General features: G+C 46.0%; 2 protein-coding genes across 2 annotated transcripts; both read left to right on the top strand.

Moving 5' to 3' along the window:
• The first annotated feature begins 665 nt into the window (after positions 1-665).
• LOC139666880 (beta-2-syntrophin-like) lies at positions 666-11,402 on the top strand. Its single transcript, XM_071546220.1, has 7 exons — positions 666-675; positions 1,767-1,989; positions 2,459-2,669; positions 4,890-5,032; positions 5,365-5,561; positions 8,012-8,202; positions 8,400-11,402. The coding sequence occupies exons 1-7, from the start codon at positions 666-668 to the stop codon at positions 8,490-8,492; spliced, it is 1,068 nt and encodes a 355-aa protein (XP_071402321.1). The 3' UTR covers positions 8,493-11,402.
• Positions 11,403-12,139: 737 nt separating this feature from the next.
• On the top strand, positions 12,140-17,158 carry vps4a (vacuolar protein sorting 4 homolog A). The gene is made up of 11 exons (XM_071546224.1): positions 12,140-12,278; positions 12,837-12,948; positions 13,149-13,293; positions 13,398-13,459; positions 14,141-14,260; positions 14,403-14,559; positions 15,044-15,192; positions 15,311-15,392; positions 15,490-15,709; positions 15,820-15,960; positions 17,035-17,158. The coding sequence occupies exons 1-11, from the start codon at positions 12,258-12,260 to the stop codon at positions 17,134-17,136; spliced, it is 1,311 nt and encodes a 436-aa protein (XP_071402325.1). The 5' UTR covers positions 12,140-12,257; the 3' UTR covers positions 17,137-17,158.
• The last annotated feature ends 548 nt before the right edge of the window (positions 17,159-17,706 follow it).

Here is a 17,706-nt window from a genome sequence, read left to right as displayed (position 1 = left end):
CGGTCTGCCAGTCAGGTAGTTGACAATCCAGGACACGAGGGGGGCATCCACCTGCATCGCTGTCAGCTTCTCACCCAGTAGAGCCGGCCGGATGGTGTTGAAAGCACTGGAAAAGTCAAAAAACATGACCCTCACAGTGCTCGCCGGTTTGTCCAGGTGGGCGTAGACGCGGTTTAGCAGGTAGATGACGGCGTCCTCAACTCCAAGTCGGGGCTGGTAGGCGAACTGGAGGGGGTCCAAGAGTGGCTTGACCATGGGTCGGAGCTGTTCCAGGACAAGTCTCTCCAGGGTCTTCATGATGTGGGAGGTCAATGCCACCGGTCTGTAGTCCTTGGAGCCAGCGGGACGCGGCGTCTTTGGCACAGGAACGAGGCAGGACGTCTTCCACAGCACGGGGACCCTTTGAAGACTCAGGCTCATGTTGAAGACATGGTGAAGCACTCCACATAGCTGGGGGGCACAGGCTTTGAGCACCCTGGGGCTGACACCATCAGGGCCTGCAGCCTTGCTTGAGTGGAGTCTCATCAGCTGTCTTCTTACATGGTCAGCTGTGAAGCACACTGTAGAGGTTACAGGTAGGGGAGGGGGAGGGGTGGAGTTGTCAGGTTGGAGAGGGCAGTCAGTCTGGGAGCCAGAGGGGGGGGAAGTGGGACCCTCAGTGGAGGATGGGGGGCTGTAGGAGGGGGGAGGGGGGGGCGATTGAGTAGATGTTGGTTGGAGGCAGACGACAGATGAGTCAAGGGGGGGCTGGGCAGGGGTCACTGTGTCAAATCTGTTGAAGAACAGATTAAGTTCGTTGGCTCTGTCCGAGCCGCCCTCAGCCCCTCTGCCGCCAGTCGGCCTGAAACCAGTGATGATATATGGGTATAAATTGCCCAAATATATATATATATATATATAGGATAAAAGGGGTGGCATATTCAGGGCTAGATTATAGAGCATTTATTGTTAGATGTGATTCATGTGATTCATGTGATTGAAATCCAATGGGTTGATTCAGATTCTGCATCCACATTAGGGTTCGACCGATTATGGGATTTTAGAAGGCCTCTATTGACAGTTTGGACTTTGGCAGTTTTGTGTACGTGCTGATAGCCAAACACAAATATTCATTTAAATATTTTTGTTGTTTTTTCCCAAAAAATACTGTATACATTATATTTTAAATACATTATATCAGCATGACCTAATTCTATAATAATCATAATAAAACATATTGATTCATACTTGAGTGGAATGCAAAATGTGTCATTAGAATCAATAGTATTCACATAGACAACCAGTGTACTGTTGATTCTACAATAAATATGTAATCAAAAAAACCTGCATCATATCCATCATATCAGAGGTGGACCACACAGGGTGATATCTGATTTTTAATGCAAGGCCAATATCGTGCTAACTGGTAGATTGTAGGGATGGGACGATATATTCGAAATTTAATATATCTCAGTACAAAAATGTAACAATACGTATCATGGGGCAGAAAAATGAATGGTGATATTAGCTCCATTTTATTCTGCTGTAGTAATCACAGATGAATCACAAGCTCTCCATCGATGTTATGTTGTTTGCACTTTGTAATGACATTTTAAAATTGTTGGTTACATTCTAGCAAGCCAATGCCATCGCTGGAAAGATCTGTGGCACCACAATAAGCATAATTCTGCACAGTCAGGCTTTTCTGTTGCTATCTTTATCTCTAGCGTGGATGTATGCCACTTCATTGTTTTCCTCTCCCTCTGTGCCCCCCCCCCCTCCCACAGTGAAGTACATCCGCGAGGTCTCCCCGCTGTTCAAGAAGCCGTCCCTGGTGGCCGACCTGCCGTGGGACGGCGTGCGCCCCCAGTCGCCCAGCTACAGCGGCAGCGAGGACTCCGGGTCGCCCAAGCACAGCAGCTCCTCCTCCTCGCCCAAGGACAGGAAGGTCATCAGCCTGAAGATGTGCTTCATCAGCAGAAACCTCACCATGCCCGACCTGGAGAACAGGTCCGAGACTACATGACATGGCAACCCTCCTGAATGTTTGTGTGTGTGTGTGTGTGTGGAGAGAGAGAGAGAGAGAGAAATACCTGAGTATGTGGGCGTTTGGGTGTGGTTGGGTGTGTGTGTTTTGCCACTGGGTGTGTGTTTTTGTTTCCCCCATTTCGATTTTCTTTTAATTCGTTTGGAATGTTTGGTCTGTGAGAGATAATCAGCTTTGATAGAACTATTTTCTATGATTTTGGATATTAATATCTTAAAACTGCTAATGTTCCTTAAAGGGGAATATGTGTGTGAAAATGTAGAAATATATTGATTACTCCCATCCAGTGAATAATACTTGAATATAATTTAGGTGTAAATATGACACAGCATAGCATCCACATTTTCCCTTAGGTATTATACATTAATACTATACTATCATATACACTCGACTAGCGACTGACCTCCCCCCCCCCCCCCCCCCCCCCAACAGGCTGCTGGAGCTCCACTCCCCGGACGGCCAGCACACGGTGGTGCTGCGCTGCAAAGACGGCCCCAGCGCCAACTCCTGGTTCACGGCCGTCCACACCAACATCGCCGCCCTGCTGCCGCAGACCCTGGCCCACATCAACGCCTACCTGGGGTCCTCGTCCTCGGCCTCCACGCACCCCCACCTCAAGCACGTCGGCTGGCTGGCTGAGCAGGTAAAGCTGCACGCTACGTGTACGTTTGTATATGTGTAAAAAATCCCTTTCGGACGCTCGGGGCTTGACAAACAATAAGTACAACAATCGAACATATGAACACACACACATATAAAATAATGCAGCAAATAAATACATACAGATACATCTTCAGTGACAGATTTCCAGGTTGAAGCTTATGTGCAAATGTGCATCACTAGCTATTCACATGATCACGAATAGGAGAACAAATATGCAGAAATGTGTCCAAATGTGCAAGTATGCATTGTCAGCTATTTATCAGATTTCCAGATAGAGGTAACTTATGTACATACATTTATACGTTACACATTAACCTACAGTGAATGTCAAAGGTGCATTTTTCTGTGGTAAATCAGATAGGAAGGTAGGAGTATTGTACCGAAACGGCTCAGTTTTCGTTTCAGTCAGTGTTCCCGGATCTCATTTTCCCCTCGCAGAGTGCTTTGTTATTCAAGTAGTGTATATACATAATAGGTTGTCTCCCATTGCAGATGGGACTTCTGCACACTTAGATAAAACGCATGTTCTGTTTATTTGCCAGGCTTTCTAGTGATTCCACACAGTTAGGGATGCAGTGGAGAGAAAGGCCAGTTTAACTCAATGAATGAATTTATGAGCTGATACAAAGCCTTATCAATATCAGTTCTTAGTAAGCACTATGTAAGTACATACCTTTTTCATTACTCCTACATCACTGCTCACACCCAGACCTCAAACACACTGGCTGACATTGCTGCCTAAACCTCCCTCAGTGTAGATGTACAGTACACCAATAGTTCTGTCTTGGCACATGACAGAAAAATGAATTCCTAGCATTTTAAAAGGAAGCGTAAAAGCAAGATTTTATAGATATGCAATAACTGCAGCAGCAAACAGGAAATGCTTGTTTCCCTGGGTTAGCCTTAATCGTAAACATCAACATTTCCATTACAAAATAAGCCAGGGCAAGTTTCAATTCATGTCTTGTTCTGTGAACAATGTCCCTCGGCTATGATGTAGTGTTCATTCAAGGCCGTGTTGAATGTATGGATGTGTGTGGTTCTATTTATCTAGGCTGAGGTTAGACAGGAAACGCTCGGAGACGGAAAACCAATAGAAGCTTCCGTTGCGCCACACCACTTCCTGCGGGGCTTACCTGCTCACGTCAGTTGCACTCCCAAACACACCACCTGGTTCGTCACGATAACTCTGCAAACACTCCAGTCACTCAGCCATGACTGAGGCACGTATACACTGCTCTATTTTTACCACAATCACCCAATTCAGATCAGACAGTCAGGGTGAGACACTTAACTCCTCTATACCTGTACACCATCAAACTACATCACTATAGCTGTACACTATCAAACCACATCACTATAGCTGTACACTATCAAACTACATCACTATAGCTGAACACTATCAAACCACATCACTATAGCTGGACACTATCAAAATACATCACTATAGCTGAACACTATCAAACCACATCACTATAGCTGTACACTATCAAACTACATCACTATAGCTGCACACTATCAAACTGCATCACTATAGCTGCATATTATCAAACTGCATCACTATAGCTGCACACTATCAAACTACATCACTATAGCTGAACACTATCAAACTACATCACTATAGCTGTACACTATCACTATAGCTGAACACTATCAAACTACATCTCTATAGCTGAACACTATCAAACCACATCACTATAGCTGTACACTATCAAACTACATCACTATAGCTGCACACTATCAAACTACATCACTATAGCTGCACACTATATAGACCACATCACTATAGCTGTACACTATCACTATAGCTGAACACTATCAAACTACATCACTATAGCTGCACACTATCAAACCACATCACTATAGCTGTACACTATCACTATAGCTGTACACTATCAAACTACATCACTATAGCTGAACACTATCAAACTACATCACTATAGCTGCACACTATCACTATAGCAGCACACTATCAAACTACATCACTATAGCTGTACACTATCACTATAGCTGTACACTATCAAACTACATTACTATAGCTGCACACTATCACTATAGCTGTACACTATCAAACTACATCACTATTGCTGAACACTATCAAACTACATCACAATAGCGGCACGCTACATTCTGTAAACTACATTCTCTAAATCAATCTAACCCATCCGCACTGACATGTCCCACCTGCTGTCTCTGATAGGTCCAGCTGGACGGCGGACGCCACCAGTTCAGGCCGGTGGTCATGGCGCTGACGGAGAAAGACATCCTGCTGTTTGAGTCGGTGCCGTGGAGCCGAGAGGCCTGGTCCATGCCTCTGCTCACCCACCCACTGCTAGCCACAAGGTAAAGACAGCAGACAGGAGGATGATTCAGCCAGCTCTGCATATTTACTGTATGCAGTGGTAAAATCCTACATCGGTCCCACAGTCCTACATTTTGTTTTATTCTACTGATTTTGCTTACTGACTGATTTGGGTATTTATATGATTTGTCAAGTAATAAGATGAAACTTTGATGATCGTTATGGAGATACTGGGTAATAGCAGCTTCATCCTAACTAAGAATACAGTAGAGCAAAGGCAGAAGCATTGGCAAAAACAAGGAGACTGGAGGAGGGTAAAGATAACAAATGCCTTATCATATTTCCATGTTACATCATCTGTGTCTCCCTGCAGGCTGGTGCATTCTGGCAGCGCTCGGGGCTCTCCAGCCCAGGGGTCAGACCTGGTGTTTGCCACCCGGACAGGTACGGGGCGGGGCATCGAGTCCCACGTCTTCCGGGTGGAGACCCACTGGGATCTGTCTTCGTGGACGCGAGCCTTGGTGCAGGGCGGACACGCCGCCGCCGAACTCATCAAAGAAGTCTCCATCGGTGAGATTGCTTGTGTGTGTGTTGGTGTGTGTGCGCATTATTAGTATCAAGAATTCAAAGTCAATACTTGTGTCCTTGTAGAGAACGTTCTTCCCAAGTTGTCTTGGAGAGAACAAACTTCTCTAGAACGCGAGAACAGAGCAGAGAACGTCTTTACAGTTTGAGATGAAGAACAGAGAACAAAGGTCACGCCAGTCACGACCAATCAAATCTCTTCTTTTCCTTCTCTTTAAAAGCAGTGTGCTCTGCATCTTTTATGCGTCTGAGAATTTGATGGAGAAAACAGAGAACAGTCCTTGTGCGGGAATCGCCACAAGCGGATATACGACACCTTACATTCCATTGGCTTGGGAGGAGAAAACACATTTGGTTACCGTGTTGCTCTGGCTCTAGGAGAGCAGTTGCTCAATGTAGGAAACGGTTCAGTGACATTAGGTCAAAGAGCCAAACAGAAGTCGGTGGCAAACAGCAGGGACAGTTTGGCTACAGGAGGGGACCGTCCACCATCCACCAGATCCCTGACATCTATAGAGAATGGTGCCGTCTCCACGTACTGACAGTTCTATGTTGGATGACAGTCACTCACACCACAGCCACATGTATGTATAGTTAGAATGGAAAATGTTGTATCTTATTTTTTCCTGCTTGAGGGAAATATATCAAAGTCAAATTGACAGAACACTGCGCCATGCACTTTTGACCTGGTCTTAGCAGGCGGGCAGTGCAAGTGCAAATCCCTGGAATCCTTGACACCAAAATTGCACTGTGCAAACTTTACTGAAACCCCCCCCCCCTACTGTGCCTCTCATTCATGGCGAGTCACCAAAATATCAAATGGTTACAGGGGAGAAAAAAAATAGCGTGTGCGCCCAACGAAAATGCCACTTCCCCAGCTCAGTGCCACCGTCACCCGCCGTGGGCCGTCACGAAAACAGAACCCTCAGAGTTTTCCTTTTTGTTCTCGCCGGCCAAGTCACCATCCGACGCCTGCTCTGTTGGCAAGTGAACTTCTGGGATCTTGATCCGTCCTCTGTGTTCTGTAGTTTTGGAATCGTACTTCGGCCGTTGCATATTTTGTCAAACACATCATGGAGGCATAGGAACGGACAAGAACAAATTCAGAAAGACCTGACTTGTGTGTGTCCGCATGTGGGTCGATTTCGTTTTCTCCTGCAAACCTACTTGTGCACTTGTGTGTTTGGCTGCATACAATATCTGTGCATGCATACGTTCGGGTGAATGCATGTGTGCCTATTACATACAGCTTGTGGACAGACTGTCTAATCAGAAGAAGTAATCAGAGGACCCAGGTTCACTTTTGAGGATGAAATCACTAAGGACCTAGGATTACTAAGGTGTTATGCTTCAAAATGGATGTATTGTGTTTTCAAACTAAACCCTTCATGGGTTATTTTTGCATATAAGGACAGACAAAATCACTTTGTCCAGACTTCTTGTAGCACAGTATCACAGTATTTTGGCTAATGTTAGCTACTTTTCAGCACCCAGGTTGCCAGTTGGATGAGGCATATTTCCATGAGGTTTAGATGCCTTTGCTCGAGGACAGTTTGACTGTATTGAGCAGTGTCAGTACAAGGAACTGAACAAGAAGCTCCACATTTACATTCATTTCTGTACACAGGCTTTAAAACGGCATGATAATGTACCTCGGACGCAGGAAGCTTCTGACGGCGAGCGACTCGGTAGTACCGCGCCGCAGATTAAACGTCGCACACAGAGGGAGAAACGCTGCGTAGGAAAAGCAGAAGTCGGAGCCAGCGGAGGGGAATGTTTCCACTCAGCAGAGAACAATAGTTGGCTGCAGTCACAGCGCTGGAAAACCTCAGGCTTTTTTTTTTTTCTCCTTCCCCGTCCCGCTGCTACACAAACACACAGTTGTGGAGGAACATTCAGACCGTTCATGTTACAATAATACACATGAAAGCGCTTCGAATGAGATGACCGCATGTTTCAAAGCTGCACTGGGGCAAGATTTTGTTGTAAAAATACACTTGTCTTATCAGAGCGGGGCTGCAACAGAGAGGAGCGTCCCATCCCTTGTCATTTAGATATCATAGATTTGTCCTATTTGCCCAAATTATTACTATTGTTTTGGTGTCAGGTATGGTCACTGATGGGAAATCTTCTCCTAGGGGAAGTGAGGAATCAAAACTTAAGAGTGAAATCCCAAAGTGTCTCCTAAACACCAGTGAGCGAGTGCTCCGTCCAGAGAAAGCTGGACTCGTTCAGCCATCACTGGTGCCAGAATTCAAACAGTTCCCTCTTGCTGCCATTTTGGGCCGCCAGTGTGCAAAGTTACTTAAACGCGTGGCTCCTCAAAGAGACATGTTGCGGACGGATATTGTCCACCCCTCCGTACGCACTTGCACGTACCCACTCAGACCCCCATACCGCTGTTCTAACATACCCTCCCACCCCCCTTGTCCCAGGTTGCACGCTGAACAGGCAGGACGTGCGTCTGACGCTGCACTACGAGAAGGGCTTCACCGTGACGCGAGAGCCGGCCGACCCCGCCGGGGGCGCCGTGCTGTTCCGGTACCCCTTCGAGAAGCTCAAGATGTCCGCCGACGACGGGATACGCAACCTTTACCTGGACTTCGGGGGTCCGGAGGGAGAAATGGTACGTTCCGGGGCCACCCGAGGGAAGACGCGTGATAGTAATCCTTTGCTTAAATCTCCCACCTGCCATATCCAAATGTTGCAATTATCACCTTCTAATTTTGATTCTTCTGGCGTCTCCCTCTCTTCCTGCCTCCTCTACCCCGCTGTTTTCCTGTTTTCTCTTGTCCTCTCTCCTTCCTCCCTCCCTCCCAACAGGTGTTTGACCTCCACTCGGGCCCCAAGCCGGTGGTGTTCGTCCTCCACTCCTTCCTGTCGGCCAAGCTGACCCGTATGGGCCTGCTGACGTGAGCCGGCAGCAGCCGCATTGGACGGCAGGCCACCGAACGGGGCCCAGGCACCGGGGGGCGGAGGGTGAAGTAGCCCCCGAAACGCCGATATCGGGGCGGGGGTCCTTTTTTTTTTTTTTTTTTTTTCACAATTTCTCCATTCACGGCTGAAGTTAGGCCGCGAGTCGGCGCCGAAAGGGGACGACTTCACCCTCGAGTCATTTTTTTTTGCGATTGTCTCAAAAACGTGCCTTCTCTTCCGGCTTCTCCTCGGCCTCCCGCGGTCTTTTGTGTTTTTTTTTATCGCGAGGTCGAGGAAAAGTAAGTGGCACTTTGCTCGAAGCGTTGCTCGTGAGGTATCATAAGGTGTTACAAGGCAGCCGAGGCGTGTTGCGAGCCTGTTCCCGAGTGCGTTCTAAGCATTCTGGTGAGAAGGCGATACTGTAAGGCACAATGTGCGAAAGCTACGGGGGACGCTTTGTGCCGCAACTGAATAGCTGTTAACGATCTCACGACATTCCATGTGATAACGTATGAAATTGCTTGCGATTATAACATTAAAAAAAGCAAAACTCTAATGCACCTGTGATACCTCGCCGACGCACTTCAAGTAGAGTGTCACTGAAGAGTATTAAGGAAAGGAAGGATTTTTTTTAGACAATTCCGACGCAGCCAAGAACAGATTTTGTAAATGTTCCCTCGTTTTACTCTATGCCTATCATTCCATGACAGCCTTCCAATGTACTTTGGGCTCTTTTTATGTACTTGTTTTGTTTTTGTGGTGGACGAATGAGAGAGAGAGAGAGAGAGAGAGAGAGAGAAGCTGTGTGTGCGTTGTGCTTTTTTAGAGTTGCGGTTAATTGAGCTCGCGTGCTGAGATTTTGCGGATGGTGAAAGCCGTGCAGTGTGTGTCTGCGTGCATGTGTGTGTGTGTGTGTGTGTGTGTGTGCGTTTTAATACTACATGCTTACGTCGGCTTGATAGCGTGCCTGTCGTCTGAAAGACTCACCTTTTAGCACATTATCCCAAACTACTGTTGTAATCAGGATTGCCAACTGTGCCTTTCTCCACGTAGTACAAAGACGCTCTTTGTAACGTTTTTTTTTTCTTTTTTTTTTGTACGTCACGCCGTAAGAGAACTTTTAAAAAAACAACGTTAAGCTTTCAACGTGCACAGCAATAGTATTACTCTTATAGTGTAAACCACGTTACTTTTGTTTTCGTGTCGGTTCGTTTTATAAGTGTGTATCTTACGTTAGCATGACTTCCTGACATTGAACTTCACATGAACTCTGTATCAGATGATTTACGAAAATGGCAGTGTGTACCCCCCCGTACCGACACCGCAATGTCGTCCTTCCGTCTCAGCCGCTATCACCTCCGCTCTCGTCTAGTCTGAACCCACTTAGAGCCGCGTTTCTTAAACTCCGGCTACAGACAAAATGTATTTAAGAGGCTCGTTTCAAGGTGGCTCCTCGCATGACAAGAATACTAATACCTTTTAATGAACAGAACTTTATTGGGATGACAAGAACCCCTGCAGTAGAGGAGTTATAGCTGATGCCTACCCGCTCATTATGGCCTTCTCCTTCCTTTCTTTCCCATTTTTAGAGTCGAAGAAAGTTTCTTTTGAACAATAATCCCAATGCTGATCGGAACATTACCATGAGCTGCCAACAGCAAACTCATTCGCTCGCCCATTCCGCATCAGCTTTTGGCATAATTGTAGATTTTTTTTTTTTTTTCTGAAATAGAAGCGATACAGCAGAGTGACTGGTGAAGTTTGAATCAACTCCTTCAAGTCAGATGATTTGAAGATTTTACTCATTTCTGAGTGCAACATGACTGACACACTTCTCATAAGCTTCAGTTGGTTCATGGTACGTATTTTCTCAAGCGAACCTTCCTCTTCAGTAGATCCACTGTGTCCTTTTTCAGGCCACGGACAATGTCCCATTATGTCTGACCTTGCAGCGTAGGAAAACAAGGCAACCCTTCTGTCCTCAGATACGGATCACAGTCCAGTCGCTCCGTGTTTATAACCCCTGCGTGACCCGTACGCTTTTTATTTGGACCTTGATCTCTTCGACGATTGTTTGAACAACACGGTTTTTTTTGCATGAAAGCAGGGGAGTGCGGACATGCAATTCTGTTAACTACAGATTCTAGTTGTTTTTACTATTTTTAGTAAGCCAAGGTTCCTGGCTGCATGCGTTACCGATGTAGCAATCCCTCAGAATCTCAGATTGGAGTTGAATTCGGTCTGCACACAAAAGGTCCTGATACACTTGGCAACATTTGAGGCAATGGTGAAGGGCAGTGTTACACTTCTTCATCATGCTTTCTTTCCCTTTTACAAAGTTGCACACATTTTTTTTGTATCCACTTTTCAACCTCCATTCCATTTCCAGGCGATTTTGCCTGTTTCCACTCGCCTCAAAGAGTAAAAGCCTGTGTATCGTGACCTGTCGCACATCTTTTGAGCTACGTTCGAAACAGTTTTCAACACAAACACAAAAGCAGTAATGTGCGTTGTCTCTCCTCGCTGCGTCAGTAGAGAGATCCAAGTGTTTGAAGTTGGTTTCTTTAAGCTACAGACTCTCTTTCAGCTTGGCGCGCTAGTCTGTCAGATCCCTTTAAACCTGTGAATGTACCCTCCCCTTTTCTTCTTCTCCTGCCTCTTTTTATATGTTCTGAACTCGTGGCTCTCCTGTCTATGCAAAGCAACGCTTCAAGAAGGGGTTTCTGAACCAAAGGTAATATCTGTGGCAGCTTGCGTCCAACACAATCATTTAGCAGAAAAGTCACAAGAGGATTAAGTGCTGCTGCGAAAAACCCGTCATATGCAAAGTATTTTAGACTTCCTACCAAGATACAGTATACAATGTATGATAGCTATGTAATAATCTCAAATGTAAATATCTACCAATAAAACTGTTACAAAATGATACCGGCTGTTGTGTGGTGTGTCTGATTGGATGGATGCTTTATGGGGGATTCTAACAATATTATAGTTATGGGTTAGTTTTGTATTCATAAATGTGGCTTTTGTTAAGACCCATTCAGTCTTTTCTGCTTCCAAAAATGAGATGACATTGTTTTTATATCATTAAAAAAGTAATAAACTGTAACATAAACATAGACTTTATTTCATTGTTTTTTATTGATATGTTGTTCTCAACCTTTAAATGCTTTACATGCCAATGTTTGAAGTGGCTTTTTGAATGTGGTTCAGTTCAAAATAGTTTTAATTCTTCCATAGCACCAACATGTCCGCTAGGTGGCAACACCCATACACTTGTACCATCTGCCAATAAGCTGCGTCAAGCTGCCAGCGTTTGCCAGAAATACGACCGGAAAATAAAGCATAAAATTGCTACTTTAAAAAGAGAACAAAAGTGTTGGGGTTTACATAAGGTGTTCGAAAAAACATCAGTTGCATTTTAATTTGCTACAGATTCCTCCCAAAATATGTTTTTAAATTAATTTGGGTACTTGTATTTCTTAAAACGTTGCACATATATTTGGGTTTTATTTTGGAATTATGACCGGAAGTTTTCTTTTTTATTCGCGGTAGCTTGACACCTGCTAGTAGACGCAGTGTTGCTGTTGCTGCTGGGCCGAGCTGTCATCTTTGCAAGCTATCGTATTAGCCACTATTGTCATGTCAAGAGCAACCTGTCCCCGAAGAATACAATACAGTTAACAGGCGCATTTCTTCAAACATCCGTCACTGGGGAGGATCAGAGGCTAGAAATCTGGGCGGATAGCAGAAGAGTGAGATGAAATGACAACGTCAACATTACAGGTAGGCTACTGTTAGCTAGCTGAGTAGCTAACGTGAGCTACAGCTGGACACAACCCGTTATACAGCAGTTTGAACGCTAACTGGCAATGAAAACAGCTAACGCTAGAGCTATCTTTGTTAGCACGCCAGTTGGTTAGCTGTGTCAGTTTACAGTGCGTCATTTTAATTGCATTGGCAGTGCGTGTTGGAGCAGCTAGCTAAATATCCAAACAATGATAGTAAGAATTCTGGTGACAGTTGTTGACCTCAATGTTAAACATGCACAGGGGAATGTTTATAACGGTAGCTAGCTTGCTAATAAGCTGCTAGCTAGCTGGGCTAGACTGTGCAAAACAAAAACCCTGCTGGAGGGTTGTAGTCTGGTGACTGGCTCATTAAATATCAGAGGAAAATTTGTCATAGACCTCAAGAAATTAATTGGCTTCTATTATTTGACACTTTAGTAATCCCCTTGGTTCAGGCTGCTCTACTGACATGATGCTGGGACTAACGAGGGGACCACTGGTCCGTGACAGGATGCATTGCCTACATCTGTCTGCCTCTCCGTCCCTCTTACAGAAAGCGATTGATCTTGTGACCAAAGCCACAGAGGAGGACAAGGCAAAGAACTATGAGGAGGCCTTGCGCCTGTACCAGCATGCTGTGGAGTACTTCCTACATGCTATCAAATGTGAGTACTGCAGCCTTACACTCAATACACAATGCCATAACATGTGTGTATAACATACATTCATATATTTATCATTTGAACACAAACTGACTGCTCCAGTAACATAGGATCTGCTGTCGCTCGATGTCACAGCATCCCTCTGTCGTCATGTTTGCATCCCTCTTCCTTATAAACAATCTAGTGTCTCATCTATCCTCCAGATGAGGCCCACAGTGACAAGGCGAAGGAGAGCATACGAGGGAAGTGCATGCAGTATCTGGACAGAGCGGAGAAACTCAAGGACTACCTGAAGAACAAAGACAAACAGGGCAAGAAACCCGTCAAGGAGGCGCAGAGCAATGACAAGTACGCTGCCGCTCCTCTGCTCTGTCAGAGTACATTAATCACACCGACAGCTTGTTCTCTTTCATCCCAATTCATATTTCTTTATGTGCTTGTTTCCTCTCTAGGAGTGACAGCGACAGCGAGGGTGAAAACCCAGAGAAGAAGAAACTGCAGGAGCAACTTATGGGTGAGCGTGTGTAATAAGTGCATGTATTTATGTGTGTGTGTGTGTGGTTAATGAGGGATCAAATTCAGAATTTATGCTGACATTTGTGTAATATCAGATGGCCTGACATTAGTACAAGAGTTAGACCGATATACATATCCGACTGATGTCGGCCTTCTATAAAAAAAAAAACATGGGATGTGGTCCAGTCAGTGTGGCTCACATCTGATATGAAGGATATGATGCAGTTTGATTGATTACATATTTATTGTAGAATTGTTCAATACTACACTGGTTATCTATTGGAAGCCCTTAACCTGGATTGATTCAAATGAAAAGTATGAGTATACAGTACTGTGCAAAAGTCTTAGGCATATGTCAAAGAAATCCATAAAGCGAAGATGCTTTCAAAACTAATGAAATGAAAAGTTTCTGAATATCAAAAATTTACAATAAACAGCAGTCTACTGATACACTAATGCAGAAAACAAATAGACATCTAAGGCTTCTAAGAAATTTATATAAAATATCTAGGGTGCCTAAGACTTTTGCACAGTACTGTATGTTAATTATGATATTGCATTACTGATATTTTCCTCATGGCCACAGATGTACAGTCACCTATCTGGTTTGTTTTCATCAGCCTGTAGAGAGTGTTGTTGACCAACTTCATCATTAAAAACTGTCGGTTTCTGCGTCCAGGTGCCATTGTAATGGAGAAGCCCAATGTCAGGTGGAACGATGTGGCTGGACTGGAGGGGGCTAAGGAAGCCCTGAAGGAAGCCGTCATCCTGCCCATCAAATTCCCTCACCTCTTTACAGGTACTGTAGCTGTAGTATCTCTCTCCAGCTGGGGTCACATCCAAGAAATATGATGCATCTAAATTGGAAAGCTGAATGGAAACAGCAAATTTGATAAAGTTAATTAAGAAAACAAGTATTTTTTTCCCCTGTGTGTTCCCAGGCAAGCGGACCCCGTGGAGAGGCATCCTGCTGTTCGGCCCCCCGGGGACGGGGAAGTCTTACCTGGCCAAGGCCGTGGCCACCGAGGCCAACAACTCCACCTTCTTCTCCGTCTCCTCCTCTGACCTCATGTCCAAGTGGCTGGGAGAGAGCGAGAAGTAAGTTCCTTTCCCGTAAAACAAGCCGTCATCTGAAATGATTCTGCAGGGTCCTGAAATGCCTGGAATATCATGGAGTTTAGACAATGGAAAGTCCGGGATATTTGTGAAATTCTCTGCAGAAGCCAGGGAATATCGGGGAATTTTACAAATGGGTCACTTTATAGGAGTATACCAGAATGTGGTTTACAACTTGTTTCACATATTCACTGCATTCGATGGTTTTCGGAAACCAGACTGTTCACTCCTTTAGAAAAACAACATCAACAAACCAGGACGCAATCCCTCTTGTCCCCCTTGAACTATTCTATGTTTTGTATTGCCTGTTTTGTATTTGTATTTGACGGACTACAATAGGTGAACTTGCACCCCGGTAAACCCATTTCACGATCCAGACCGGCCGCACCATCATTCATCTATCTCGCTCCTTCCGTCTCTCTCTTTGTCTTCCCTCTCCTCTTTTCTCCCCCCCCCCCCCGCGCAGGCTGGTGAAGAACCTGTTCGACCTGGCGCGCCAGCACAAGCCCTCCATCATCTTCATCGACGAGGTGGACTCGCTGTGCGGCTCCCGGAACGAGAACGAGAGCGAGGCCGCCCGCCGCATCAAGACCGAGTTCCTGGTGCAGATGCAGGGTGAGGGGACGGGGGGACGGGGGGACGGGGGGACCGAGGAAATATCACAGGGATAATATATATATATATATACGCTCAGAGTGCAGTAAGATAGCTCCGGCTCTGTGGGTTTTCGCAGGTGTGGGGAACAACAACGACGGCATCCTGGTGCTGGGAGCCACCAACATCCCCTGGGTCCTAGACGCCGCCATCCGCAGAAGGTCAGAGGCCCGCCTGAACGCACCGCAATGTGTAGTGGGTCAGTTCTCGGGGGCCTAGACTTGAACGACACTCTTTGTCCTCTGCCGTCGTCCCCAGGTTCGAGAAGCGCATCTACATCCCCCTGCCGGAGGAGCCGGCCCGGGCCCAGATGTTCCGGCTCCACCTGGGCAACACGCCGCACAGCCTGAGCGAGGCCGACCTGCGGCAGCTGGCCCGCAAGACCGACGGCTACTCGGGCGCCGACATCAGCATCATCGTGCGGGACGCCCTCATGCAGCCGGTCAGGAAGGTGCAGTCGGCCACGCACTTCAAGAAGGTGCGTTTGTTTGGGGTTTCGGTGTCCCCCCCCCGCGACGGAGTAACGTCGGCCTCCCGTTTTGAATACAGCACCGACTCCCGTTTTTTTTTTTTCCCGTATTGCCGTAGGTTCGCGGCCCGTCCCGCGGCAACAACCAGGTGATGGTGGACGACCTCCTGACCCCGTGTTCCCCTGGCGACCCCGCCGCCATAGAGATGACCTGGATGGATGTGCCTAGCGACAAGCTGCTGGAGCCCATAGTCTGCATGGTGAGACGCACACACACACACACACACACACACGCTGTCGTACAACCCGGTAATTGTAGCTCTCACACCTATTCTCAATATCAGTTACAGAGCCAGTTGTGGTTGCTGTTGTCCGGTTTCCCCATTGGCTTCCATAGTAAAACTGGAGATGGGAGATTCCACTGAAATGGCACCATATTTATATTCACATGTAGTATTGGGAGGATGATCATTTAGTTTTTGGAAACAATGCCATCCCATAACCTAAAATCCCATTTGCGACCTATTGAATGAACCTGATATCAGCTTTGTTGGGGGGAAAAAAAGGCAAAATTAGAACACTTTTTAATATAATATTGTCCCAAAACCTATTATTCCAACCTTAATATGAAGCCTGACTATCACATTGTGGGTAATGCTGAGCAAAGACCTGCTAGTGAGTCAGCCCAAATCTTAAAAAAGAGCAGTATAGATTTCATGTATAGAATCGGGTATTGTGATAACTTAACACAGTGGTTCTCAACGTGGGGTCCGGGGACCACCAGGGGTCCTTGAGAGGGTTCCAATGGGTCCCCAGCAAATTGCTGAATTTTTAAACTTCACCATTATTTCATTTACAAGACGTGAACACAATCAGAGAATGTAGAAGAAAGACTATTTTGATCATAGTTTCACTGTTATCTCTGCCTACAATAAAGATAGTCCCGGAATTCTGGGCAAAATCATATCTAACAATAAAAATATTGTCAGATATGAGTCCGAGAGAAAAAATCTCATCGAATGGGGGTCCGTGACCCTAATGTGGACTAAATTAGGGGTCCTGGATATGAAAAAGGTTGAGAATCACTGACTTAACATACTCCGATACAATGGATCAAGCTTATTATTCATCATGAATTGCAATAATTCATATTATAAAAGAGCATTTTGATTGCCAGCCAGTGTGTTGGGTGACTCCTACTGATTTTTTTACCTTATTTGGCGCTTGGCAGGTGCTAATTTCTGACTTTGAATCTAGGAGAAACCGCATATAATAAGAAATTCTGTCACAAAAAAAGCAAATCTCGTAACAAAACTATCATTCCGTTTCTCCAGTCGGACATGCTGCGCTCCCTGTCCACCACCCGTCCCACGGTCAACACCGAAGACCTGCTGAAGGTCAAGAAGTTCACAGAGGACTTTGGGATGGAGGGCTGAGAAGAGAGATAGAATGCCACCCTCCCTCCCTCCCTCCCCTCCGTGCACCTGACCGGGTCAAACTACGACTACTACTACCACCCACCCATCCCACCCATCACCCGACCATCCTGTACGCGTTCTACCCGCCCCTCAAACCCCCCCCCCCCCGCTCCCGCTCAGCTCACCCGCCTCTCACGGGATTTCGAAGTAAACGGCCGAAACGACGAGGGTGAGAAATTTGTGTGTGTTCTTTTACTTCTAAATCGTCCAAATCCGCTATGTTTTTCGAATCCTTCGGAAGAGCTGGGCCAAGCGCTTAAAAAAAAAAAAAAAAAAAAAATTGTCGGCGTGAATCCAGTCGGACAATAGCGCCCACTGTCTTTCCCCATTTTCAAACACTAGCCGCTACAGCGTATTCACTCCGAAACATGAACTTTATCCCCCCCTCCCCCCCCCAAACCCCCGTCTAACCCGCATCGGCAAGAAGGAAGGCGCATCTCGGGGGTTAGAGTTCTTGAGCCTACACTCTCTCCGACTGAAGGACTGTACATTTTTGTTGCCATCCTGCACTTTGTTTTCGGATCGCCG

The sequence above is a fragment of the Centroberyx affinis genome, unplaced genomic scaffold (genome assembly GCF_046629955.1).
Source record: "Centroberyx affinis isolate AG114_WGS23_722 - 3 ecotype Tasmania unplaced genomic scaffold, CSIRO-AGI_Caff_v1 ptg005180l_1, whole genome shotgun sequence".
In the NCBI taxonomy this organism is placed as follows: Eukaryota; Metazoa; Chordata; class Actinopteri; order Beryciformes; family Berycidae; genus Centroberyx; species Centroberyx affinis.
The sequence above is the reverse complement of the archived record's forward strand: the minus strand, read 5'-3'. Positions and strand labels throughout refer to the sequence as shown.